The 25596-nt window shown below is 43.7% G+C and overlaps 2 protein-coding genes across 2 annotated transcripts; both read right to left on the bottom strand.

Moving 5' to 3' along the window:
- Nucleotides 1-1075: 1075 nt before the first annotated feature.
- Nucleotides 1076-8881, bottom strand: LOC140277320 (uncharacterized). Its single transcript, XM_072372295.1, has 7 exons — nucleotides 8750-8881; nucleotides 7622-7741; nucleotides 6802-7161; nucleotides 6532-6645; nucleotides 4781-5350; nucleotides 3065-3181; nucleotides 1076-2947 (listed from the first exon to the last, which is right to left on the bottom strand). Exons 1-7 carry the CDS (start codon nucleotides 8829-8831, stop codon nucleotides 2352-2354), a joined length of 1959 nt encoding a protein of 652 aa, XP_072228396.1. The 5' UTR covers nucleotides 8832-8881; the 3' UTR covers nucleotides 1076-2351.
- An 867-nt stretch (nucleotides 8882-9748) lies between these two features.
- On the bottom strand, nucleotides 9749-25343 carry mfsd14ba (major facilitator superfamily domain containing 14Ba). The gene is made up of 12 exons (XM_072372084.1): nucleotides 25028-25343; nucleotides 18453-18551; nucleotides 18288-18350; nucleotides 17158-17285; nucleotides 16957-17071; nucleotides 14786-15004; nucleotides 14330-14443; nucleotides 14045-14116; nucleotides 13720-13832; nucleotides 13377-13474; nucleotides 13083-13246; nucleotides 9749-12585 (listed from the first exon to the last, which is right to left on the bottom strand). Exons 1-12 carry the CDS (start codon nucleotides 25124-25126, stop codon nucleotides 12313-12315), a joined length of 1557 nt encoding a protein of 518 aa, XP_072228185.1. The 5' UTR covers nucleotides 25127-25343; the 3' UTR covers nucleotides 9749-12312.
- Nucleotides 25344-25596: the final 253 nt, after the last annotated feature.

Below are 25596 nucleotides of genomic sequence, written 5' to 3'. Positions count from 1 at the left end.
ATTTTCAGACTGATTCTAATCCTTAGAAGACGTTAGATAAATAGAACTGTCCATAATAAAGATGCTACATACAGGCGTGGGCCTCCAAACCTCACATGTGCACCAAAGCTTTGTCCCGCCGTCCCTCCAGTTTTTGACCCCAGAAAGAGTCAAAAACGTGTTTTTTGGCTGAATTCTTGATCTTGTTCTGTCTGAAACTCAAACCAAAAGCCTTTTTTTCTTACCGTAGAACTAAATCTTTAAAAACAAACGTTTCCATTCCAGCTCAAACGTGTTCCACTTGGTAAAGAATCAGGCTGGAAGGACAGGAAGCTGCGTTTAGCGCAGGTGAAGGAGGCCTGCGTTTAAACTCCTGCTGGTCCTGACTGGCACAGATTTAAGCAGCGCTTTAACCCTTTGGTGCTCGACTAAAGTGGTTAAAGCATCACGTTTTCTGTCTCTGTTCCTCAGAAGCACAACGTCCATTCAATGTGACATTTAAGGAACTCCTTAAAGGGGAACTCCGGTGTTTTTAAACCTTATTTCTGGCATGAAATACGTTCATCTGCTCACAGAGAACAGTTTGGTGAAAGTCGGCGTCCTTCGGAAGATATTTAGATAACTGGAGATCCATATAACGGAGAGAACGGGGCTTAGAGGATGCAGCCTCTAAATAAGGCATTATCTGTCTTTATTTCACCAATACTTTAAGAAGAATGAATGAATGAACGTGTGCTATAGCTCTGTTAGCTCATAGCTGCTGTGTTGTTGTTATTGGCTGTTATTCACTCCGGTAAGAACGTCCATCTTACTCAAAGTTGTCGTCAAAACCTGATAAATATCCTGCCATGTTGCACAAAACTATCAGCAGCAAACTCTGTGTGAAGTTAGCCGACTGTCACAGAGCACGGAGTGAATAAACTGTGCTGCAGGGGGGCGTGTGGATGAAGTGGTCCCAGTAGAGTGCCTGTGTAGAAATCCCTCCGTTAGCTCTCCTATAGCTGCAAGTAGCCACATAACAGCAGCTATGAGCTAACAGAGCTATAGCACACGTTCATTCATTCATTCTTCTTAAACCAAACTGTTCTCGGTGAGCAGATGAACGTATTTCATGCCAGAAATAAGATCCAAGTTTAAAAATACTGGAGTTCCCCTTTAAATAATTGGTGTAAAAATCTTTTTTTTTTCTTCAATTTGTTCTTTTTATGCCTAAAGATAAATAAAAACACAAAAAATCCTGATTGAGGCTTTCATGATTCGTGCATGAAAGGGTTAACTTGTCCTAAAGGCCAGTGAAAGACGCGCTGATTCTAAATCTAACGCCTCACGAGGTGCGTTTCCATCAGTTTAAATTACGATGGAAACGCCATCATTCGAATTAAAACCCCTGATTCGCACAAATGAAAACACACTCGCTGGCGCCGGGTTTTGGTTGGAACCACCACGACACTCCAGAAGTCCTGCTGACGCCTTCTTTCCCACACATGAGGGCGGCGGCGGCGGCGGGGACCGATCTCTGGGCAGTTAAGGGCATTAAATAACGCCTCTTCTCCTCTAATCACCAGCTCTAACTGGGCTCCAACACCACCTGCACGATTCTTAGTAAAGGTTCCAGTCCTACAGGAAGCCGGTTAAACGTTTACAGGCTGGTTGTCATGCCAACCGGTGGAAAACTCACGCGAGTTAGTAGTTTTCACCAAAGTCACATGATTCAAATCACTTTTGGATGGAAACATGACTGCAGAGCAGTGTTTGCATTGAGCCAAATCAGGTTTACAGTCGGCAGCTTCGCTGACTCTTTGTGAAGTTTGATTCATCATCGAGGGAAATAATTCAATTAAAATCAGGCATCAGGGGTGCGTTGGCGTCTCCGGCTCTGTCATCGTGTCCTGCTGCAGTAGCACGCCGTCTTATAGCGGCCTATAAGACGGAACCATACTTAAAAGCCTAAAACGTGCGCCTAACAGCGAGCATTACGGCCCGTTTGGCTTCAGTTTGCCTCACAGCAAAACTTGTGCTGCTCTCAGAGGTTTCCCATCATTCCTGCCGGTCAGGCGCCACATGTGAGCAGCAGGGCGTGTTTAACCACAACACGCCCGGGTCCGTTCTCGTGAGGATCTGTGGGCGGGGCAGAAGATCCGGCTGTTCGGGTCGTTGTTCGATGAGGGAAGCGACTGCGAGACGTTTCTCAACATGAGAACCTTCCTTAGTTTCTGTTTCCGGACTTCAGATCAAACCAAACTCAACATTTCAGGAAAGTGACACGAAGAAGGCAGCTTCAGACACGTGGAATGCGAGAAAGCGCGGCGGCCGGAGGAATGTTGAGCGGTCTGAGGTCGCCACGGTGACCCGGCTTTTCGCGCTGACAGACACTAAACATCCTCCACCATGCTATGGATCGTCTCAATGATCTTCTTCTTCAGTTTCTTGACTTTGTCCGGTGGCGTCTCGTTCAGACATTCCTCCACATACTTCAGGAAGCCCGCGTGCGGCGCCGCCGCCTGGTTCTGGCAGACGGCCCTCATCAGGTCCATCAGATCGCCGGCGGTGGCCGTCACCTGCTGGTTCGCTCGCTTGCGCCCCGACACCCTGCCGTCCGTGTGAGAGGAAGTCGTGGAAGGGGAGGACGAGGGGGAGGAGTGCTGGGAGTCAGGGGGAGTGGGTGAGGGCGGCGCCTCGATGCTCTGTGCTGTGGCTGTCAGATTGGCGCCGGTGTGTTTGTGGTAGTGCAGCGAGGAGTGAGGGCCGTCAAACTGGAGGAGGCCTGGCTGCTGCGCCTGGTGGAAGTGGAGGTCCTTGGGCTGCTCCTCCTCATCGCAGGAGTCGCAGAGGAACATCAGCTCGTGGTAGTGCTTCCACTTGGGAAGGTAGAAATCCTCCGAGCCACAGGTTTTGTTGGAGCTCACCGCCTTGTGCTCACGTTGGAAGATGGTTCGCAGGTTCCTGAACTTTGTCTTCACGTCTTCCACTGAAGAAGGAGGGACATCAGAAAGTACAAAAGCACTTTAATCTAACAAATTAAAACGAGCCAAAGCCTCAGGACTGACTGATCCTGAGATAAACCAGTCATGGAAACATGGGTTACCTGTGAACGGCGCCGGCTCGTTCTCTGACAGGAGGCTGCTCAGGGTCTCCAGCAGGCTCTGCCTCAACAGACGGTTTCTGTAGTTCTCCGACCTGTGGTTCCACAGACAGCCGTGCTCTGCCATGAAAACCCCGAAACATTCAATTATCATCCACGTAGAAACAGAGCCTCACTTTTTAACTGCATCATATATTAATCCTCCAACTTAACCTCCATCTACTGAGATACAAGCAGCAACTTCCAAAGGTTAAGCTTCTCATAATAAATCTGCTAAAATGAGCTTCAAATAAAGTATTTTCATGCTGAATCTGTGCAGAGGAGCTGGTCTGAGGGACGCCTTGCTGGAAAAGCTCTGCGTACGCCGAGGAGTCAGAGTAAAGCTGTGACTGGAACCTTCTTTACCCCCAACATATTTCTGATGGTGGTGGAGTTCTTTGAGGGTAAAGATGTGAAAACTCACGACAAAAGAGTGTAAATCTTATAGTTCCAGGGATGTTTCAGAGTGTGCTGGTGCTGCCTTTGAAAATATGTCCATAATTCATTAGATTTTGGACCTCAGACAGTTTGTCCTATCAAGCAAAACTAAACTAACTTTTAACCTTTTAAAGGGGAACTCCGGTGTTTTTAAACCTTATTTCTGGCATGAAATACGTTCATCTGCTCACCGAGAACAGTTTGGTGAAAGTCGGCGTCCTTCAGAAGATATTTAGATAACTGGAGATCCATATAACGGAGTGAACGGGGCTTAGAGGATGCAGCCTCTAAATAAGGCATTATCTGTCTTTATTTCACCAATACTTTAAGAAGAATGAATGAATGAACGTGTGCTATAGCTCTGTTAGCTCATAGCTGCTGTTATGTGGCTACTTGCAGCTATAGGAGAGCTAACGGAGGGATTTCTACACAGGCACTCTACTGGGACCACTTCATCCACACGCCCCCCTGCAGCACAGTTTATTCACTCCGTGCTCTGTGACAGTCGGCTAACTTCACACAGAGTTTGCTGCTGATAGTTTTGTGCAACATGGCAGGATATTTATCAGATTTTGACGACGTGAACGACGACTTTGAGTAAGATGGACGTTCTTACCGGAGTGAATAAGCTGTGCTGCAGGGGGGCGTGTGAATGAAGTGGGCCCAGTAGAGTGCCTGTGTAGAAATCCCTCTGTAAGCCCCCCGATAGCCGCCAATAACAAGAACACAGCAGCTATGAGCTAACAGAGCTATAGCACACGTTCATTCATTCATTCTTCTTAAAGTATTGGTGAAATAAAGACAGATAATGCCTTATTTAGAGGCTGCATCCTCTAAGCCCCGTTCACTCCGTTATATGGATCTCCAGTTATCTAAATATCTTCTGAAGGACGCCGACTTTCACCAAACTGTTCTCAGTGAGCAGATGAACGTATTTCATGCCAGAAATAAGGTTTAAAAACACCGGAGTTCCCCTTTAAACTAAGTTTTAACCACATACAGCTGCAACACAGTGAAAATGGACACGTGTAGATTTTAGCACGAACTTATGACTAATAACTAATCTGTAGCTTATTTATAAAAAGTGACGAGCTGAAGAACGAATGGATTCCACCATCTATGCAGCAGTTGCATAAATCAATCTGAACAGAACACAATGCCTGAGATGTCATATTCTGTTACTGAATATGAGACAGCTGTAAGTGAAGGTTTGTGTGTTTGTGAATGACTTCTGATGCCTACCAGAGTAAAACGAAATGAGCTGCTGAACTTTGGCCTCGCTCCAGAGGCAGCGGGAGTCAGCCATCAGTCTGCCATCCGGCTGATGGGAACTGGATGCAGAGACATTTAAAAGGGAGGAGTTTCCACAGGACTTTCTGTCGGGCAGTGATCTGGATGGAGAGGCTGGGAGTGCGGGAGCGGCCGCTTGGCTGGCTACTCTGAGATTATCTGGAGTTGTGGAGAGGAAAATGTGGTACGCAGCGCTGGTGTCACACTGGCTGGAGCTGGAAAGAGCACAAGTGTTGCTGAGCTTAATGCTGTTGGTCTGGGGGGAGCTGGAGGAAAAGCTACTTAGGTTGGAGGAGGCAGTTTGGTTTTCCAGCTCCACATCCTTGCCTTCTTGAGCCATAAGTATGTGGAGGTCGTCAGGAGGGTCGTCTTCATCACAGGACTCGCAGAGGAAGAGCAGCTGCTGGTAGTGTTTCCATTTGGACGCGTAGTGTTTGTCCGAGGCCTTGCTGGCCTGCACTGCCTTGTATTCACGGTTAAAAACGGTTCGAAGGTTCTTGAACTTGCATTTTACGTCTTCAACTGTAAAACAGAAGAAGCTCGTTAAGGGAAAAGCTCAAAGTGAACATTAGACCAGGGCACACATGCACAATACTTCAGCATTATTCTGTTGCTCTGTGCTAATAAACAGACGCCATCCATCCATTTTCTATCCCCGCTGAATCCAACTCAGGGGGGCTGGAGCCTGGCTGAGAGGCGGGGTACACCCTGGACGGGCCGCCAGTCCATCACAGGCCACACAGAGACAAAAAAACACCCACGCTCACTGCTAGGATCAATTTAGAGTCATCAGTTAACCTGACATGCATGCTTTTGGGTGGTGGGAGGAAGCCGGAGAACCTGGAGAGAACATGCAGATCCACACAGAAAGAACCAGCCGGGAATCGAACCTGGAACCTCTGCTGTGAGCTAACACATGTAGCATTTAAGCTATGATGTCATTCCGACACTGGCCACCTTTGTGCTCATGCTTGGTAATGTGTGGGCTGGAGTTTATAGAATAGAACCAAAGTATCAGCAAAATATTTGCTCGTCAAGTTCAGTTGAACACAGCCGGGCCTCGAGATTCAGAGCTGAAATCAACTCGTCATTTAGTCTGAAGAAGACCCGTTAGCAGACAGGCACATTCATGCTCTGTGGTCATACAAAGGAGGAAATATTTTAATTAAAGGAGGTGAGAACATTTGTTTGTGTGTGTGAATGAGAGAAGGTGTGTGATGGACACAAATCATGATTCAAAATGCATTTAGAGCTTAGCTTACAGACAAGAAGTGGGGCCGAACGCCAAGACCGGCCGGCTCTGCCCAAATCTATCAGCTGCACTCTAATTAACACGACTCTATCACATAATGTACGTAAAACATCCCAGCAATGCTCACACAGTGGATTTAGACCAGGGATGTCACACTCCGGGCCTGGAGGGCCGCTGTCCTGCAGGTTTTAGACGTTTCCCTGCTTCAATGCACCTGATTCAGATGAAATGGATCCCTTCAAAAGATTAAGTTCTGCACAAGTCTGCTAATGAGGCATCGATCTGAATCAGGTGTGTTGGAGCAGGGAAACATCTAAAACCTGCAGGACAGCGGCCCTCCAGGACCGGAGTTTGACATCCCTGATTTAGACTTTTTATCATCTACCAGCTTTCTTTTAGGGGGTTAGGTTTTAAAATCATATGTACTATAGTAAGGCAGGGTGATACTAACCCGAGAAAGATACTGAGCGGTCAGACAGCTGACTCCTCAGTGACTCCAGGAGTCTCTGTCTCAGCTGACGATTGTTGTGGTTTTCAGACTTCTTCTTCCACAGACAGCTGTGCTCTGTGAGAACAGCACACAGAAGGAATCAAACACTCCAGAATCCCAGTTTTCCTTTTGATTTTTGTCTGTGAGGACATTTCTCTGTGGGAACACCTAATCATTTTACACTTAATCCATCGTTTGGTTCTTTTTGTCTTGGCTTTTCTGTTTGCTGACCTGAGTAGAAAGATATCAGTGCGCGCTCCCTCTCTTCAGTCCAGTAGGATTTTACCATGAGGTTGGTGGGGATGCAGGAGGAAGAGGTAGAGTTGGAGGATGTTGATGGTGTGGGGAGGAAGGAGATGATTAGCCCTGGGGAGGTGAGGACAGGCTGGCTCTCCTCCTGTGGAGACAGCTGGGGCTCGTCTGCGTCGCCATCCTTGTCCCAGCTGTCCTGCAGGAACATCAGCTGCTGGTAGTGCTTCCACTGTGGTACAAATACGTCCTCCGAACTGGCCACTTTGCTCGCTGTAACCATTTTATACTGACGCTGAAAGGTGGTACGAAGGTTCTTAAACTTGTTCTTGATGTCTTCCACTGGAACAGATGAAAAACAGCAGCATATAACGTGACTTTTTTTGTTTTATACACTATGGAAGGACATTTCCCCACCGGGATCACGGCCCTCTTTGGGCACTCGGTTCTTCTACCTTATATTGTTGGACCTGAAGGGCACAGATGCATTCATCTAAAATACGTGCAAACATTTGAATGAACTGATAATGAAACCTGAGTCCTCTTAATGATCAGTGCAGATGAAGATGAACAGCTAGAATTTCAGAGGGTGATCAACAATAAGAAAGACATGAACATTCTGCTGAGGTTTTCATCGTTTTGTACAATTAAATATGTGTGGAGGGACACCTGTTGCTCAGAGCTGCATACTTAGCCACTGGGTTTTGGACATAAAGAGACCTTAGGTGCCTGGGTCATTAACTAGATATTATCCCCTTGGACACAAATATCGGTGGACTAAAGATGTCACTGAGCACGTTACCTGTGAAAGGAACAGGAGGCGGGTGAGATGAGAGCAGGATCCTCAGGCGTTCCAGGGTTTTCCATCGCAGCTGGCGGTTCTTGTAGCTCTCTGACTTGTGGTTCCACAGACAGCTGTGCTCTGGAACAAGATGATACTCACAGGTTGCTATTTTAAAACATTTCCTTTGGATTTTGGCTTGATCAAAGCCTAAACTTTAGGCTGAAAGATTACAAGAGCGCACATAAGAGGAGGCCATTACAAGAAATGTCTCACAGTAAGTTCAATCTGTAACTGGAATAGTACATAGTAGTATTTACAAATATTTATATATGTTTGGTTTACCAGAAGCTGAACATATTCTAAAACTATAGCCTCAGACGAAGGCAAAGTATGCACCAGTGATCAGTGAAAATGGCCTTTATAGAGTGGAATAACACTCATTCATTATCATCGATTTTTGATCTTTTCTACAAACATGCATAGTGCACAGATTCCCAGAAACATGCACACTGTACGTTCACAGGATGTCTTATAATATCAAGATGCACTGTCTTTGTTTGGCTATGTAGTTTACATGTTCATTTTAAAAGACTTTAAGAGGTGAAAGTGTCTGAAAACACATTCTTTAAACGTATGCTTGAAAATAAAATGTGTCAAAAACGCTGCAGAGTGAAGGGTGAACATTACAAGCGTTATTTAAATATAATCCCTTCAGTGTGAAACCCATTTACTGTGATAAATCCTGTAAATATGGAAGGTGAATGGCTTGCGTTGGAAAACGGAAGGCACGTACATATTAAAATAACAGTATTTTAGTCATTTCCACTCTCCTTTAATGTATTTTAAATCAGGAAGCTTTCAGGCTGCTTTTATTACATCTACTTACATCTAGTCAAAAGTTCAGAAAACACTCAGAGAAACTTGTAAGAAATTTCGGGCATATTTTGGGAGAATAACAGCTAACTCCACTCCAGTTGCTAGTCGCCATTGCTGTAACGTTTTCTGTCGCTCGTTGCTACAAGTCGGTCTCATCCAGCAACGGTTGCCCACAAATTTTGCTGCTTCCGCCAACATTTTGACGAAAACAACAACGGCAACACTTCCAATGTGGACATTAAAAGTTACAACGTAAGGTGTCGGACTTACTGGAGAAAAACGCAATAAGCGCCCTCTCTTTCTCCTCCGTCCAGTACCTCTCCGGGGTAAAGCTGAACGGAGACACCTCCATATTTGTTGTTGCCGTTCGAGCTGTCCTCCACTTGGCTGGAAGGTCACATGACCCACGATCAGCGTTCTGATTGGACGCTCATGAGTGAATTCCTGAACACTGACTCGAATTGCTCAGTAGAGGTCGCTGTTGAGATTTTCCCCAGTCAACAACATCCCTTCCACATTCCCGCGCAGGGATTAGTTTAAAGGCCATTTGGTTTGATTTATATTCCGTTTCAGATCTGTTTAATGCTCTTCAACTTTGTGATTCAAATTACACTTGTTTTTATTGTGAATTATATAAATATAAAGCAAAAAAATGTAATGTAACTTTTTATGGAGAATAGGAAAGAACAGAAAGATCGACAACTACCACTAAAAGGGCCCGTTATTGGTTGTCAGCTGTTTCCAAAAGCAGAAACTTTCACTAGTTTCTTTAGAAAAAGGAAAATCCAACCTAAATCCTAATTTACAGTCTGGGTATAGAACAATATTCTGTTAATTAATAGTTGCCTAATAGTGGTAGTAATAGTTGAGGATAATCAAAGTTCAAATTTAGACAATGTTAATGCATTTAGATCTCTTTTTAGGGTAGTTACATGAATACTCTGTAAGCATTCATTTTCCACAGTACCTACGCAAGACTCATAAGGAAATGGCAGCAAAGTACAGGTCTGTACAAACGATTTATACGAATATTTTGCTGCAGTCTACTTCAGATTGTTGAGCATCATATGGGGTGTTTGATTGGTCCCAAATGTATTCTTCTGCAGTATGAGTTCCAGTGAAAAGTTTTCCTGCAACAGACAGCAAGTATGCAATAAAAGATCATGGAGTCAGTCTATGCTTAAATTAAGAGACAGAAGGGTCTGAAGTATTAAGTTTTCTGGAACTCGGGTGGGTCGAAGCACAACATTCATAACACAGGTGTCAAACGTGGTTGTACTGTTTATTATCCAACAATTGGCTGGTACACTTCCAGACGAGACAACAGACAACGTGTATCAACATGAACCTCATGTACATCTCTTATCTTCACATGTACAGACATCCAGTCATTGTACAATATTTACATTGTTGACTCAGTTCCATTCCTCCTGAAATAACTGTGTTAGCGTTCACATACATATTATTATCCACCTTATGACCTGGGCTCCGGGAATATTTGCAACTGAAAAAAAAAGAAAGTTATCCAATGATTTTATTCTAAAAGAGTTATTTAAAAACATCTGTAGAAAATCCCTAAAAATCAATTCCATCTGACAACTTTTTTTTTTCCAAAAAAGCAGCTGTAGGTATCCAGATGACCACTTTGTCTTTGTTTCATGTTCATCTTGTACCAAATGTGACCAACCACAGACAGAGACTGATTAGCAGGATGCTAGATAAATATACTGACATGTAAAAAAAGGATGAGATTCCGTGTCCATGTCATAGTCTAATCTGAATGGACATAAGACATGATGGTTGGTGTTACATAACTGTTTAGCTGCACAAGGAATTAAATCACCATCCAAGACTGTAGCCAAGCCACTGAGGTACACGCAACTGAAGGAAAACCTTCGTAACAGCCTCAAAAAGCAAGCTTATCTCACCATCTGTGCCTAAATACGTGGCAAGAGGCCTTCTTTTCGTGGTTTCTGAAGATCATTTACCTCCCATCCAAAACACTGCTGGAGTTCTAACTTGGTGATGAGTTCCAGGCATTTAAGCTCTTTTGGTTTTATTTACATCTTGAGATTCACTGAGGTCACGTGTGTTGCTGACACTCTCAGATGAAATCTGGTTCACCCTGAGGATAAAACACCTGAACACAAGCAGAGCAACTGACATCCGTCTCTAGGTGATCAGACCCCTGAAGAGTCGAAATCCTCGGGATTCCCCCCCCCCCCATCAGCTCAAACTACAGAGGCTGTTCAAATGAGATCTGAAATATCTTCAAGAACAAGGAACAGAAATCCAATTCCCTTCAGTGTTAGCACTTGGGATTACCAGGACCTTGATGGCAGAAACTCTACACTGACAAGCCAATCCCACGCGTCACTTCCATAATACACAAACCACCATATCATTCAAAAGTGCGTTTACATTTTAAAGTCATGAAGCAACTAACTATGTACACTCTGTGGCAGTTAATATATATCTTTAAACTCTTCAGCATCTATTGAAATCTCCTCCAAAGCGCTCAAAGTCTCCGTTGAATGCTTCAAGTATAAGTTAATTCACAGAAATACCACCGCTGTCAGGGAAAAGCCTCCGATGGGCAACGTTTTAACCGGAAAAGTATAGCAGGGTTCAAGGATGCAGTGCAACTTGGAAGTGAAGCCGGGTTTGGGCAATCAGGAGCTATAAGTATTGTTCTCTTTATGTAAAACTATGAGGATTTTCCACTGCCAGCAGTGAGCAGAACTTTAATAAAGTGGCTTTGATATAAAATGATGGAAGATAAGAAAATTCCAGTTGACTGAGATTGAAATAACTAAAAAAAAAAAAAGAGGTAGTGTGACTAAAAGTGATGCTAACTGGTGAAACTTAAAGTAAAACACTAGAAGGTGAGGCGGTTTCTTTGAGGTTCCCTTATTTCTGAGCTTTAGGTACCATTTGGTACCATTTGGTATCATTCTGGATCATGCAGAGTAGGTGTTTTCCAGGTGTGCCACTAATGCACATCTGGAGTCACTGGTTCTGTTCAACGCTACAGTGAGATTTATTCTGATAATTTGACATGTTGGTTGATTCATCTGTAAGCCTGTCACATTCTTACACTGTTAGCATCAGTGGCTCGATGCAGGTTAGATACTGTACACTTTGAATGGATAAAAGTCTCTTTCAAAAGAAAAAGATAAACCTCAACAACGATGAAAAGAGTAGAAATCAACACTGATGTTTTGGCTGCCATATGTTTGTTTCCTTGGTACGATTGTCAGGTAAACCACAGCATTTCAAATGATAGAACTAAAAGGTAAGAAATAGATTTTCTTGTTTATCACAAAAACACTTCAAGCTTAAAATAAACTAAAATCCTTCAACAAAACCCTCAAACGTACTTCTTTTTTCCCATTTTTGGGATTTCAAGTGGGTGCTTCTTAAACACCAACCACATCTTTCCATAAAAAAGGAAGAAAAACAGTTCCTCACTGTCACTCAAACATGTTCTCCAATAGATCCGTCTCCCTGTCGGCTCCGCCCTCTCAGTCAAATCGCCGACTTCAACTCCTCTGTCCGGTCGAGACGTCTCCTTTGCTGCTCAATGCTTCTGGTCTGCATGAAGAAGCATCTTTAGTGGTAACGTGGTGTATCTGCAGGCCACTGAAGCAAAATGTTAGTCCCACCTTCTAGCAAAACGAGCCTGCTGTCCATCACAATCTTCTGACGATAAAAGTACACTTAGTCCCGCCACGTGGCAAAAAAAGTTGAACTGGCTCTTTGCTTTTGTTACAAAATGTCAATCAATAAAAACAAGAAGTTATCGTCACCCTTCTGGTCTATCTAGGCGGCCTTCAAACGATGCTGTCGTGCAGCAGCGGCTCAAAGTCCTCATCGCTGGTGTTGGGAGGGCTCTCCTCATCGCTGCCTGGGAGGGGCGTGTTGATGTGGACGCCAGCCAGCGAGGACATCGACTCTTTGCTCTCCGGGTTGGGCTTGTCACTGACGGAGAGCTCGGAGGAAGCCGCGGAGCAGGAGGTCTTTTCAGGGATGAACAGAGCGACGATGAAGGCGATGAACACGGTGCACGATCCGATGAGGAAGGGCGGGCCGGGGATGAGCGCCCGCTGGGACAGAAAGAGAGAGGAGAAGAGATTACTCTGTTTCCTTCAGTTGCTCATCTTCTGGAACACAAGTGGCTGAAGCATGTCTACTAAAGAAAGGATCTTCTGATAAAGATCCAAAACGCCCTCTAAGCGTTGCCATAGTTACGCTCTCTGTAGCCTCGGGTCTTAGTGCAGGTCTGCTGAAGAACATGTCCTCACTTTTTATGAAAACATGCACCGTAGATGGTGAAATAACCAAATTAGGTGCAATTCTACAGCAAGAAAGTGTGGAACAATTGGCCCAAGCAGTCTTTCAGAGGGGTGAGTCTCTCTGGGAGGCTCTTTTTTGACCTGTGGTCAGTTAACTTTATTACTTTTTCTACTCTTTTCTGCACCAACTAGGCATTAAAGTTCAGCTGTACGCCTGTTTGGTGGCTCGCTGATGTGTTTTTAAGCTGGTGAAATGGTTCCCTTCCACTGTGTAACCTGTGTTCAGGATGAGATTTAACCCCCTGTACCTCTGTGGGACTTTGCAGAGGCAGGGGGTCGATGTTGAACTCTCCCTGGATGGGGTCCATGGTGTTGAGCTCGACGTTGAAGAGGAAGAAGACGAATCCGTACAGAGCTGGACCCAGACCGTTACAGAGGCCTCTGATCCCGGTGATCATCCCCTGGACAACACCTGCAAAGGGACGGGACACAGACATTGCTGCTGGTGTTTCTCAGTAGCAGCGGCTTTCTTTGAGGCCTCGTTGAGTTAATCTCTACAAGAACACTCTGACCTACTGCTCTGAGGAGGGATTTTCTGTCACCTTGTTTATCAGGATCAGCAGACTGTGACACCAGAGCAGAGACTGCTGGGAAGGTGATGGAGGACATTGCTGCTACAGCACCAGCCGCCCACATCATCCTGTTAACACACACATGCGCATGGTTACCAGCGTGCACGTGGGATCTTTCTGAAGAACACGTGAACAGCTAATAAAACATTTCAGACGACACAGCGAGATGGAATAATTAAACCAGCTGCTGGGGAAGAAACAGCAGGGATACGTATTCGGTTTTACTCTTTGCTGAAAAAATGATTTGATGTTTTCGTTGGTTTGGTGCCACCACACACACACACACACACACACACACACACTCAGGTCTTACCATGGCTCGGATCCAAAGCCGTACCAGGCCAGCTGAAGGATCTGGAAGCCCAACCCCAACAGGACGGTGTTTTTATTACCCAGAGTTCTCATCAGCAGAGTGAGGAAGAGAGTCTGAGCACAGAGGAGAAGGAAAAACATTCATTTTGTATCAGAGTAAATGTCACTGTAATGACCAACTGTTCTGGGGCTGTTAAAGTCCGTATGAACAAGTGAAGAAAGTCAAAAGCTAACTAAAAACACAACCTTTCAAATATTCATGAGGTTACATTTTTATATAATGCAGCTACGTAACAATAAAAATGAAGAGGATAAGTGGCTGTTACCTGTGCTACGATAGACAGGATGCCCACCACTCCTATAAAAACAGCCAGCGTTGTGGAGGAGAAGTTTATGACCTGGAGGGAGAGGCAGAAGTGTTTTCTCACGCTTATTTTCATCATAAACCATGAAAGCTTTTTTTGAAAGCCCAGTTCAGGCTTGAAAGGTGACTTTGACTGTTCAGGTGAGCAGCGAGTGAATGTTGGGCTGCTTTCCTAATTTTAAAACCCGTGGTAGTACAGTACCAGATCTGAGGCTACTGGAAAAACAGTGGCATCACTGGTTCTCACCTGTCTCAGGTAGAGGAAGAAGCTGGAGTACTGTCCGGCCTCCGGGAGGTAGGACAGGAACACGGTGATGCAGATCAGTAAGACTGTGGAGTCCTGACCCACCTTCCTCAGAGACTGAATAAGAGAAGGACAGAGAGAGGGACAGGAAGTACAGCACCGGCACAGTTAGACCATTAGTTCGTCTTAAATCGTTCCTTATAGCCTGTGAAATGCATTTTATTTCAATAACATCCTGAGATCAATGAGCCTCCAGTGTAATTTCATAGCAAAAAAATTCATAATTAAATGATTAAAATAAAGTTACTGCGTTGAGGAACATTGAGATGCCTTCACCTACGTCTCTACTTTACAGACTGTGTCCAAAAACAAGTTCATGCAGCTACAAGATAAAACTGACTGATTTTAGCTCATTATTCAGGCAGCAAATCCAACAAATATTAGTGTAAGTTCACTGACAACAAAAGGGTCGGCCTGCTCCCAGGATATGGGCATCCCCCAGGTGTTGAGCCTCATCTTGTCAGGCAGAGACTCGGGGACAGCCAGCAGGATGAAGCAGATGTCAGCCAGAGCGATGAGCGTCGCCAGCAGAACCACCAAGTTGTCACCATACCAGGCCGACAGGTACGCCCCAATAGCTGGACTCGTCACCAGGCTGGCTGCAAAGGTGGCAGACACCTGGAAGATTCATAGGACAGAGACCATGAACTTCACCAGATCAAAAGAACAACAGCACGGCATTTGTCAAGCCTTTAAAAGCAGGCATAAATCATAAAGAACTAGGATCTGTTCTGCTCAGAAAAGGAAGGTGAAGCGTGGAGTCAGTGGTACCGCCGTCTTTAAATATGTAAACTACTTCAGGAAGTGAATGCAAACATGAAGGCTGTCTATGTCTATGACCACATTCCTATTCTGATCTGATATCTGTTGTTTGATTAAGCTGAACAGTCAGTTTCTATCCTTCAGAAGGTGCAGATACAGTGTCAGACATTCAACAGCCACATTAAATTAACCGTGCATCCGTTTCTGCTGCTTTCTGAAGACCTGGCTGCAGGGGCAACCGTCTGAGAAGAGGCCTCCTGCAACCTCCTCAAGCTCTTTTGGAGGAATTCCCAAACCAGCTGAGATGTCTCTGAACCAAGTCCTAGGTCTTCCCCAAAGCCTCCTCCTGGTGGGACAGGCTGTGTTCACAGTGAATGTGACGTGAAGGCTGATGTGTGTTTTGGCTCATTGCTCATTGCCAAAGAATTTTCTTCTGTGCTGGACTTGTTTGGTTTGTGGCAAAATGTAACAGAACCGCCTTCGAGGTCACACTCTGGACCTGGTCATTTCTAAAGCTGTTGATATTTATTCTGCTGTGGTTATTGATTTGGCCTCGTCTGACCATTTCTGTATTTTATTTGATTTATTGATTACTCAGCATGTTCAAACAACCAGCTTCAGTTCAGGGAGGCCATAGCTGTGTTACCAACTCAGCGCACAGTCAGTTGACTGCTGGATCATTTCAACTTGAAAGCTTTGAATGCAATGGAAGCTGTTGCAGCGATAAGAATCAAGAGCAGCAAACAGAAAACACCACAACGGTCAAAAACCGCAGAACAGAATGAAGGAAAGCTGAGCAAGTGGAGGAAAACAAAGCTTCAGATTCACTATGAGCTGTACAAACAAAGCCTGCGTAGTTATAACAACCAGCTGTGCAAGGCCAGAGAGCTGCTTTTATCTGAACTGATTAATAAGAATGCCAACATTTCTCTAACTCTGTTTGCTATGGTTGAAAAACTCACAAATCCTCCAAAACAGTTAAACCCAGACCTCCTCTCCACTGAGAAATGCAACGAATCTAGCCAAAAAAATCTAAATAATTAGACAAAACATTCAACTAATCTATGTCTAAAACCTAGAACTAACTCAACACAATTTAATATTGTTGATTTAAAAATCCTGGCATCTGAAATCAACAACTTGCACTCTGAAAACAGTTTTTACCTCAATAGAAAGTGATCTCCTACAAATAGTTAACAGCTCACTGGCATCAGGCATTTTTCCCAAGTCACTAAAGACAGCTGCCATTAAGCCACTCCTGAAGTGATGAACAACTACAGACCGTCTCTAACCTCTCTTTTATATCCAAGATTATTGAGAAAGTTGTATTTAACCAGCTCAAAGACTTTCTGTATGAAAGTGTCGATAACTTTCAATCAGGCTTCCAACGTCATCACAGCAATGAAACAGCTCCGGTCAAAGTGTTAAACGACATCAGGCTGAATACTGATTCTGGTTATGTTTCAGTTTGATTCTGTAGATCAAAGAATCCTGTTGCACAGGCTGGAAAACTGGGTTGGACTTTCTGGAGCGGTCCTTAACTGGTTCAGGTCCTATTTAGAAGGTTATTTTGTTCCAATTGGCAGCTATGAATCTGAGCGAGTGGCCATGACTTGTGGAGTCCCCCAGGGGTCAATTCTGGGACCTCTTCTGTTTAACTTTTATATGCTCCCTTTGGGTCAGATATTGCAGAACTTTAACATCAATAATCACATTTTTGCACGTGTATAGTTTTGTGCTGTCGTCTCCAGTATGTTAGCATTGATAAACTTTGTTTTAATTCTGGGTTTACAAACAGAAGCTCTTACCAAACCGTAGGCTGTACTCCTCTCTCTTTCATCTGTTACATCAGCAACATAAGCAAAGATGACTGAGAAGGTGACGGAGAAAGCTCCAGACATGGAGATCATGGCAAAGTACCACCTGGAGAGGGAAAAAGATTTAGTTTCCTAAAACTAAAACTAACAGAAAACTTCAAACTTATTGGGCCTTCAAACAGGGAGTCCTACCAGGGGCTGAGCCTCATCAGAGGGATCGGAGCACAGGTGAAGAAGACGGTGATCAAAAGGAAGGTCCGCCTGCCCCATACGTCCGATAAAGCTCCAATCAGCGGAGCGGACATGAATGACAGCAAACCCTAAAAAGACAGAAGTGGAGTCAGTGACAACATAAACAGCCCCAACAAACTGATATATCTACATTTAATTCTCAGCAAGCAGTCGATTAGTCTTTAAATCTGAACATTTTCTTATCAGTCCCTGTGTTTTACGTTTTAACCGACAGTATGAAAAACATCAGCACCCTTTTGCATCCCTAAAATTTTAAATCAATCAATCACCATTGGTGCAACTGGGTCCCTCCGTTGGTCCCAGGATTGTCGTCTAGCAGCTCCTACACCACGCCTAAGACAATCCAAACTCTGTTCATGTGTCGTCCCACGATGGTGGAATGACCTACCGAGCGCTACCAGAACAGGGGCGTCCCTGTCTATCTTCAAGAAGCTCCTGAAAACCCAGCTCTTCAGAGAGCATCTCCTATCCCAGCACTTACCTTGTACTTCCCTCCCCCCTCTATCTCTGCACTTTATCTTTCTGCACTTCCTTCTATGCCTGCACCCTATCTCTACTCTGTCCCCTCTGACAGAGTCGGACTCCTGGGTTCCTTCTATGGAGCTTATTGTTAGCTTTTTGTATAGCTTGTTGTTACGTGCCGGGCGGCCAGGTATTCTGTGGTTTTGTGTCCCCACGTAGCATTTAATTGTTATTCCACTGGGTTTATTGGCTGTGCCACCACTGTACTGTTTTGAAGGGTCTTTTGTTAGACAAGCTCGTTAGGTATTTTGTTTAATTTCTTTCTTCAGAGGTAGCTCAGACAGGCCTTCTTTTGTTATTTAATTTTATTTGGCACAATCACTTTGTCCCATCCTCCCCCCACCTTGGAGTGTCTGTTTTTTGTTACAATAAACCTAATTTGTTCACTTCAACTGAGACTCATTTGATTTACTGGTTGTCGTGTTATTGTCTGCTAACTGGTTTCACCAAGTGGATGTAACACTTGTTATATCTTGATTTGTAAGTCGCTTTGGATAAAAGTGTCTGATAAATACATAAACAAGTCATAGAAATGTTGAAGCTCTTACCTTCACACCCTGAATGAGTCCGTTCATCAGGAACGTGTGCTGGGGGAACGTCTCGTGTAAAACCTACATTTACATAAAAAGAAAAGGTATTAATGTGAATAAAATCAACACGATAAGAAAGAAAGCTTTCTGGAGATCCATCTTCCTGCCAGCAGTGGTACTCACAGTGAGCATGGGCGTGGTGAGTAAGCCCCAGGCGAAGAACTCCAGGAAGATAACCACCACGGCATGATAGACGCTGGGCCTGCCGATACCCTGCTGGGGCTGGAAAAAACAAACCCAACAAACACATTTTAGAAACGCGTTTAACTGCGATTTACATCTTAACAGGTCAAACAAGGAGGAACTCCATCTGTTTTACACACGAAGGTCACTCTGATCTGCATGTCAGTGGTTCTGGACCGATTATAAGAAGGCAAAAATAATCCTAATGACGTCACTGTGATGTCATTAAGGTTATCCCTGCTTTGAAACCCATTAACACCATGTGTGTCTGCCTGTCATCACGGCTAAATGCGGTCCGGCTGACACGCTGCTTGAACTACCCTGAAGGTGGTTCTAACAGTGTGGACAGATCCATCTCAGCCCTGGAAGATGCAGTCACAAAAGTTACCGCGAGTGTGGCTGAAATCTAAATGAAGGCAAGGTTTTAGGATGTATTGGTCTGAGTCATAAATGCTCATGGACTTATTTACGGGCTTTGCAGCCGATGTGCTCCACTGCTAAATGGTCTCTGGTTTAACACTGAGATCATTCCAAACTAAGACTGAAGCTTGACAGGTTTGTAGCTGTTTCCTTGCAGCAGTTCTTCTGTGAAACTGAAATTTCAGTCTGCTTAGCAGAGTTCAGGTCTTTTTCACCTGCAGGAACTCTATTTGAGTGGTCTGTCCAGCTTCTGAGTAAATTCCAGCATGAAGGAACCCATCTGTGGCATAACGGCATGCTAAGCTTGTTGATTTAAGGCAGGGATGTCAAACTCCGGTCCTCGAGGGCCGCTGTCCTGCAGGTTTTAGATGTTTCCCTGCTTCAACGCACCTGATTCAGATCAAATGGATCCCTTCAAAAGATTAAGTTCTGCACAAACCAGCTAATGAGGCATCGATCTGAATCAGGTGCATTGAAGCAGGGAAACATCTAAAACCTGCAGGACAGCGGCCCTCCAGGACCGGAGTTTGACATCCCTGATTTAAGGATGTTTTAATCTACCTCTAAAAGTTAGAAACATAGATAAAACATCACTTCGTAACGTTAAAATGACACAAAACAAAGATGAAGTGATGGTAGAGTTTATTGAGCCTACGTGTGATGGAGGAACATCATGACTACGTCACCTCAGCCTTCCTTTGAAGGTATGCAGCACTTCGGGAAAGCTTCCCAGTCCCACTTATACTCAGACAGACCAATAGACCAAAACACTTGGGCTTCATCGTTATCTCAGCTACACACCATTAGTTTCTTTCTTTTTTTAAAAAAAAAAGCCATGATCACACACAAACACACACCACCCATGTCATGGATGGGCTATTGTGACTCGTAATCACTGTAATACCTTTTAAACTTTCAAGTTTTGGTCCATTTTATCACGGCATGAGGTTTTAAATGTTTCCTTTCCTGTCAGGCAGCCATTTGTTCCAGTTTATCTCCATAAAAGCATGTGGCAGAGTGGTTAAAAACTGGTTCTTTGTTGCTTTTGCCTCAACGTGACATTATCACGAAGTGGTAATGCAGTTGAGAGCAGGGGCTGCTTCAAAACTGGCCCCGTGACATCAGAGATTTGTGAATCAGTGCCAAACGGATGCTCAGGCCAAGTTTTTGCACAAATCCAAACCAATCTTTTTGATTCTGCTGCTTTTGTTTTGCACGATGGAAAGGTTTGTGACCCGTGTCATCCGTGGCTACTGAGCGAGATCGGGCAGAGACAGCAGCATAGGTTGGTCTGTTTCTCCACCTACCTTGTACCCATCTTATTTAGAGAATTATCTGAGCCATCACCACATGTTGAGGCCACCATTACAACAAAAGCCGCCAGATAAAGGTGAACGACAGGAACAGAAACGAGTCTTCTTTGCACTCATACACACCAAAGATTTTCTGTCCCTGTAAACAAATAAAAACAACATGATCCTTCCTCAAACAGACTGCCGGTCCCTGGAGCCCCCCCCCCCATCCTGTCCACGCTTTGCTTTGCAAACTTCAAACCACTGAAGCTCGGCCCAGCATGAAACCAGCTCGGATCTGGAGTGCATTCATGGGTAAATATGTTCACTGCATTGCAACATTTTCCCTTGCAAATGAATGCTTTGGATCCCAAGGTTTAAAAAAAAAAAAGCTTGTGGAAGGAATTAACATCGTTAATTATCCTACCAACACAATTTTAAATAAAAAAAGCACAAGTTTTCTATAATTACATCTTTTTAACGTGTTCCAGAAATAGCAAACAAACCATTTTTGTAAATCGCAGACTACTGACACAGAAACACAGGATTAAGGTGAGAAAATGGAGCATTTTCCATCTTTAGTTGGACTAATGGCAGATTCTGCTGACACAGATTTACACCACTTAGATAATGAGCCCCCCCCCTTTGGAGAATTAATTTTTATGCCAGCAGGAAGGAGTGCTACGAAAGGAAGACTATTACCGAGGTTAAGGTGAGATTTCACATTAAGAGGTTGCTCTCTGACACATTTTTCATCACTTGAATCAGGTCCAAAACGAGCTGGTTTATAATGCCCTGAACTTTCAGCTGATGAACAGAATACAACCACTTTTTTAGGTATTTATCTATTTTTCTTCTTCTTTTTGCTGCCATTTGGACTTAGCTGTCATCAATTTCAATAACTGAGTTAAAACGTTTAAGAGAATGTGGAAGTTGCATTAAAAGTCCAAATTAATGGTTTAGGGTGAGATTTGAAAAACTCCAGCAAAAAGAGTAAATAAATGTCAGAGAAATGTTATGAAATCTGTCCTGAAAATTCTCAGATGCTCAACAAAATTTGATGGATAAAAAACACTGAAGCGCAACAAAAACGGCAAAAACTATGATTGTGTTCACTTCACCGTGGAAAAACCTCGAGATAACGTGACATCAGGTTTAAAATAATCAACTCCAGTGAAGCTTTACCCGAGTACAACAGCTGCAGATTCAGGTTCAGGTTCCTCTGAAGTCAGAATCGATGACTCAGCACATGACAACTAGATGAAATGATAACATAGAAGCCAAACACACGTCTAATAGCAACATTTTTAGCACTTCTGGAGCTCATATCAGGTGGTGACCGAGGCGCTGCTGCCTCCGAGCTATTTTTGGCATGTGGCAGGTTTGAGCTACATGTCCGCTAATCAATCAAAGTAATTAGAAAGCCATTCGGGGAAAAGGGGTCGGGTCTGTCAGGCTCTCTGGTTAACTTGTGATGAATGTACCTGCTTTGACTGTTATTCTGTTCATCTGTGGAGAAACCAGTTGGTTTAATGAGTTTTCTGTCCAATCATTGCTTCTTCTGAGCTTAACTGGAGTTTATGTGCAGCTATAAAATGGATTATGAGGAATGAAAACATGATATGCATCCCACTAATCAGAACTTCTCCTTCCTCACATCTCCATGACTCAACCGGTGGATAAGGTGTGTTTCACAGGAACAGCCGCCTCAGTCCCACGTCTCCACATAATCGCCTGAGGCTGATTCCACTTTCAGTGGCATTTTGCTTGGTATTTGGGCCCATTAGGACATTTTTATCCTCATGCAACATTAAACTTAAAGGGAATAAGAATCTGAGACATTTGTATGCGTATAAACACATTTAAGTGAACTATTATTAGCATTTTGGATGAAGATTTTCTTTTTTTACACTCTAATAGTGGTTCTTGTATCTTAGTAAAGGACCTAAATACATTCGGTCGTCTTTACTTTCAGGTCTCTCTTTATTCTGATTTCGAATGTACTCCAGATAGACTCTCATACAGAAAAATGCAAGTCTGATTGCGTAAGAGTTTGACAGCTGGAGGCTGAACTTCTCCACATGCTGCACAGTGCTAAACTGTGCTGCAGGGGGGCGTGTGGATGAAGTGGTCCCAGTAGAGTGCCTGTGTAGAAATCCCTCCGTTAGCTCTCCTATAGCTGCTAGTAGCCACATAACAGCAGCTATGAGCTAACAGAGCTATAGCACACGTTCATTCATTCATTCTTCTTCAAGTATTGGTGAAATAAAGACAGATAATGCCTTATTTAGAGGCTGCATCCTCTAAGCCCCGTTCACTCCGTTATATGGATCTCCAGTTATCTAAATATCTTCCGAAGGACGCCAACTTTCACCAAACTGTTCTCAGTGAGCAGATGAACGCATTTCATGCCAGAAATAAGGTTTAAAAACACCGGAGTTCCCCTTTAACAATGCATTTATTTCCTTATGGGAATCGGTAAACCTTCCCGCTGACACATAACCTTTCAAACACAATACTGCTCACTTGCTTGAAAAACTCCAGCCGGCAAAGATGCGCCCAGCAGCCTTCAATGTTCACAAGATTTAACTCGGTTAAAAAAAAAAAGAGAAATAAAGACTTTTTCCCAACTGGGTCAAAGGTGAAAACCCTAACCCTCACTTTACATTATCTGTCCTGATGGGTTTGACATATTTCTGATGTATATCTGATGTAATTCCACTTTAGGAGTCTTATAAGCAATGGATGGAAACTAAGGCAAAGAAATGGCTCTAATGGAAAAGTCAAAGCATAAATCAAACTGTAGAGAACATTTCTGCAGCCAAAGAAGATCCAAACTCAGTTACACACAAAGTTATATACTTTCTGACATATTATACTCCTAGATGTACATAAAGAAGCAAACTAAACCAAAGCAACATGTCTCTTGGAGTCAGAGCCAATCACAGATATTGATATTGATGCCGAATTCGACACCAGTAGACCCACATCTTACGGTATCCAGCAGATCACTTTATGGATCACTTCAGGGCGAGCTGGCACTGCAGAATTTCCATTTCAGGAGCTGTATATATAAGCATAAAGACACTTTGGAGCATAAATGTTTGGCTCAATGAACTGAGAGAAAGAACCAAACGTGGCCCACAATTACAATTATTAGAACTGCAATTATTTCAGATGTTTGCCATGAAAAAGGTCTGCAGTTTACCATTTACTGCAGTCTTATGAGAAAATGAAGACTGAGCATGTAGATTATTGGCCATAATTATCTGTATAACTATGAATTTTCAAGTAAAAATGTCATAATTCTGATAATAACCACTGCACCACTGCTCTAAACTCCAGCTGTTATTGGAAATAACCGGTCCTCTGAACTGTTTTCCTCTTCTTTATGACCCGAACACTGAGCTCTTTAGCAGCTAAATCAGTTGCCACCTAGGTCCACCTAAGTTCTGGTTCCTGGTCAGGAAAACTACTTCTTCTACTGTATTACAACCATTACAAAGCCACGGCAAAGAAAACTCGTCTGATTCCCACTTCGTTTATTGCAGTTTTTAAAGTATTGCTTTGGATTTGCTTCTCCAGTAAATGGAGACCCGACCAGGGGCTTCTTCCACAGGTATTACAGGCTGACGGTTACTTCCACTGATCACCTGTGTGGTTATCTGGCCTTTCCAGTGGCTGGAAACTTTGAAAAATGTCTGTCGCAGGTAGCACATTCATATCTGGCCAAGTCCCCGTTTATTTGGGCTTATTATCCCCATTTGGACTCCTTATGCCAACTTGAAATAATTCTCATTTGGGATATTGATTGCTGATCATTTTGCCAATAGAGAAATTCTCCTCTCATCCAAATTCTCGGGTGCTGTCCTCATGCATCTTTTCCTTTTGCTGCTCCACACATAAAGACATCATTTGAAGGCAATAACAGCTGAAATCAGTATCTTTTGTGGTTATGTAACACTTCAAATGAGCGTTTTCCTCCCATCAGAGGATGAACTGCCCTTTTCCAGGTGCTCCTCGCTGGTGTGTCTCTGTTCATGGATGCTAAAATGGACGCTGGCCGAGCCGTGCCGTGCCGTGCCGTGCCGTCTCTAACCGCTGTGAGTGGATTCCGCGGTTATGTAACAGATAATGGATCCATCCTGACCGCATCAGCATCGCACTAAGCTGAGCCGTCTGCGGCCACATTAAAGCTGCCCTGCCGCGTCTCCATTACAGCACCACCGTTTCCAGCCCAATATCACAGCCATTTTGGACCAGATCCGCTCTGTTCGGTCTCATTTTGCTGGAGTCCTTCAATCTTTTGGATTTTTTTTAACACCTGCAGCATTAATCGGATTTATTTTTAGCAGCCTCGCGTTTACCCAGCAGCCCTACAGATGACATTTATCCGTATCTTCCTCACAGATATTTATTGTTTGTTATTAAATTTTTTATTTATCTAAGTATTTTTATCCCGTTTAGATTTGGCTGTTTTTTTGTAGTTTAGCTTTGAAAATACTTGCTCAACATAACTGACATATGAGCTTGAAGCCCCATGCTTTAATTCCTTGTTATGTCACACACGAATGTTATTCAATGCATCTTTTGTTTAATATAAATGAGTTTATACTAACAGGGAGATTGTGGACGAACAGTAAATCAGAACTGAATTAATGCACAGTCTACATGACTCATTAAGCATTGATTTAAATGTAAAATCATCAAGGTCGGTGCAGGATAAACAATTAATGTTAATATTGACAAGTGGAATAAAATATAATAATATAATATGGGTAAAATGGCGGGTCGTCCACCCACCACTGCTCCGTCCTTCATGACGATCTTCTTGACCAGCACCACTCGGCCGGTGGCCGCCGCAGGCTCCCCCGACATCTCCTCACACCTGCCGCGACTCATGAAGCATCCTTGCTGCGTGGATATCCGCGGTTCTCCGGACTTTTCCAGGATGGCTGATTATTGAACCCCGAAGAGTCTAAACCGAGATAATTACAAAAAGAAATAACGTGACAGACACGATCCTCCACGTTTCCCGGCAGGTATTAACGTCCAGCTCAGCCCGACAATCCGCTGCACTGTGCTCACCGACACCGTCGAGCTGGCTGTACCTGGCGACGACTTCCGGTGTCGGTCCAGTTTCTTTTCAAAATAAAGTAGTTCAACTATGCAGCACACAGACTTCATATAAATCTTTACATATTTATATATATATATATAGACATTTATGAATTATGTGAAGTCTGTGTGTTGCATATCTATATATATTTATATATATATATATATATATATGGGGGGCTGACAATGAATTGAATTACAATTGGCTTGAATTGGACTTTATTACTTAAGTGCCTTGAGATGACAATTGTTGT

The sequence above is a fragment of the Leuresthes tenuis genome, unplaced genomic scaffold (assembly GCF_036924035.1).
Source record: "Leuresthes tenuis unplaced genomic scaffold, fLeuTen1.0.hap1 SCAF_19, whole genome shotgun sequence".
In the NCBI taxonomy this organism is placed as follows: domain Eukaryota; kingdom Metazoa; phylum Chordata; class Actinopteri; order Atheriniformes; family Atherinopsidae; genus Leuresthes; species Leuresthes tenuis.
This window is presented reverse-complemented; position numbering and strand designations above follow the sequence as displayed.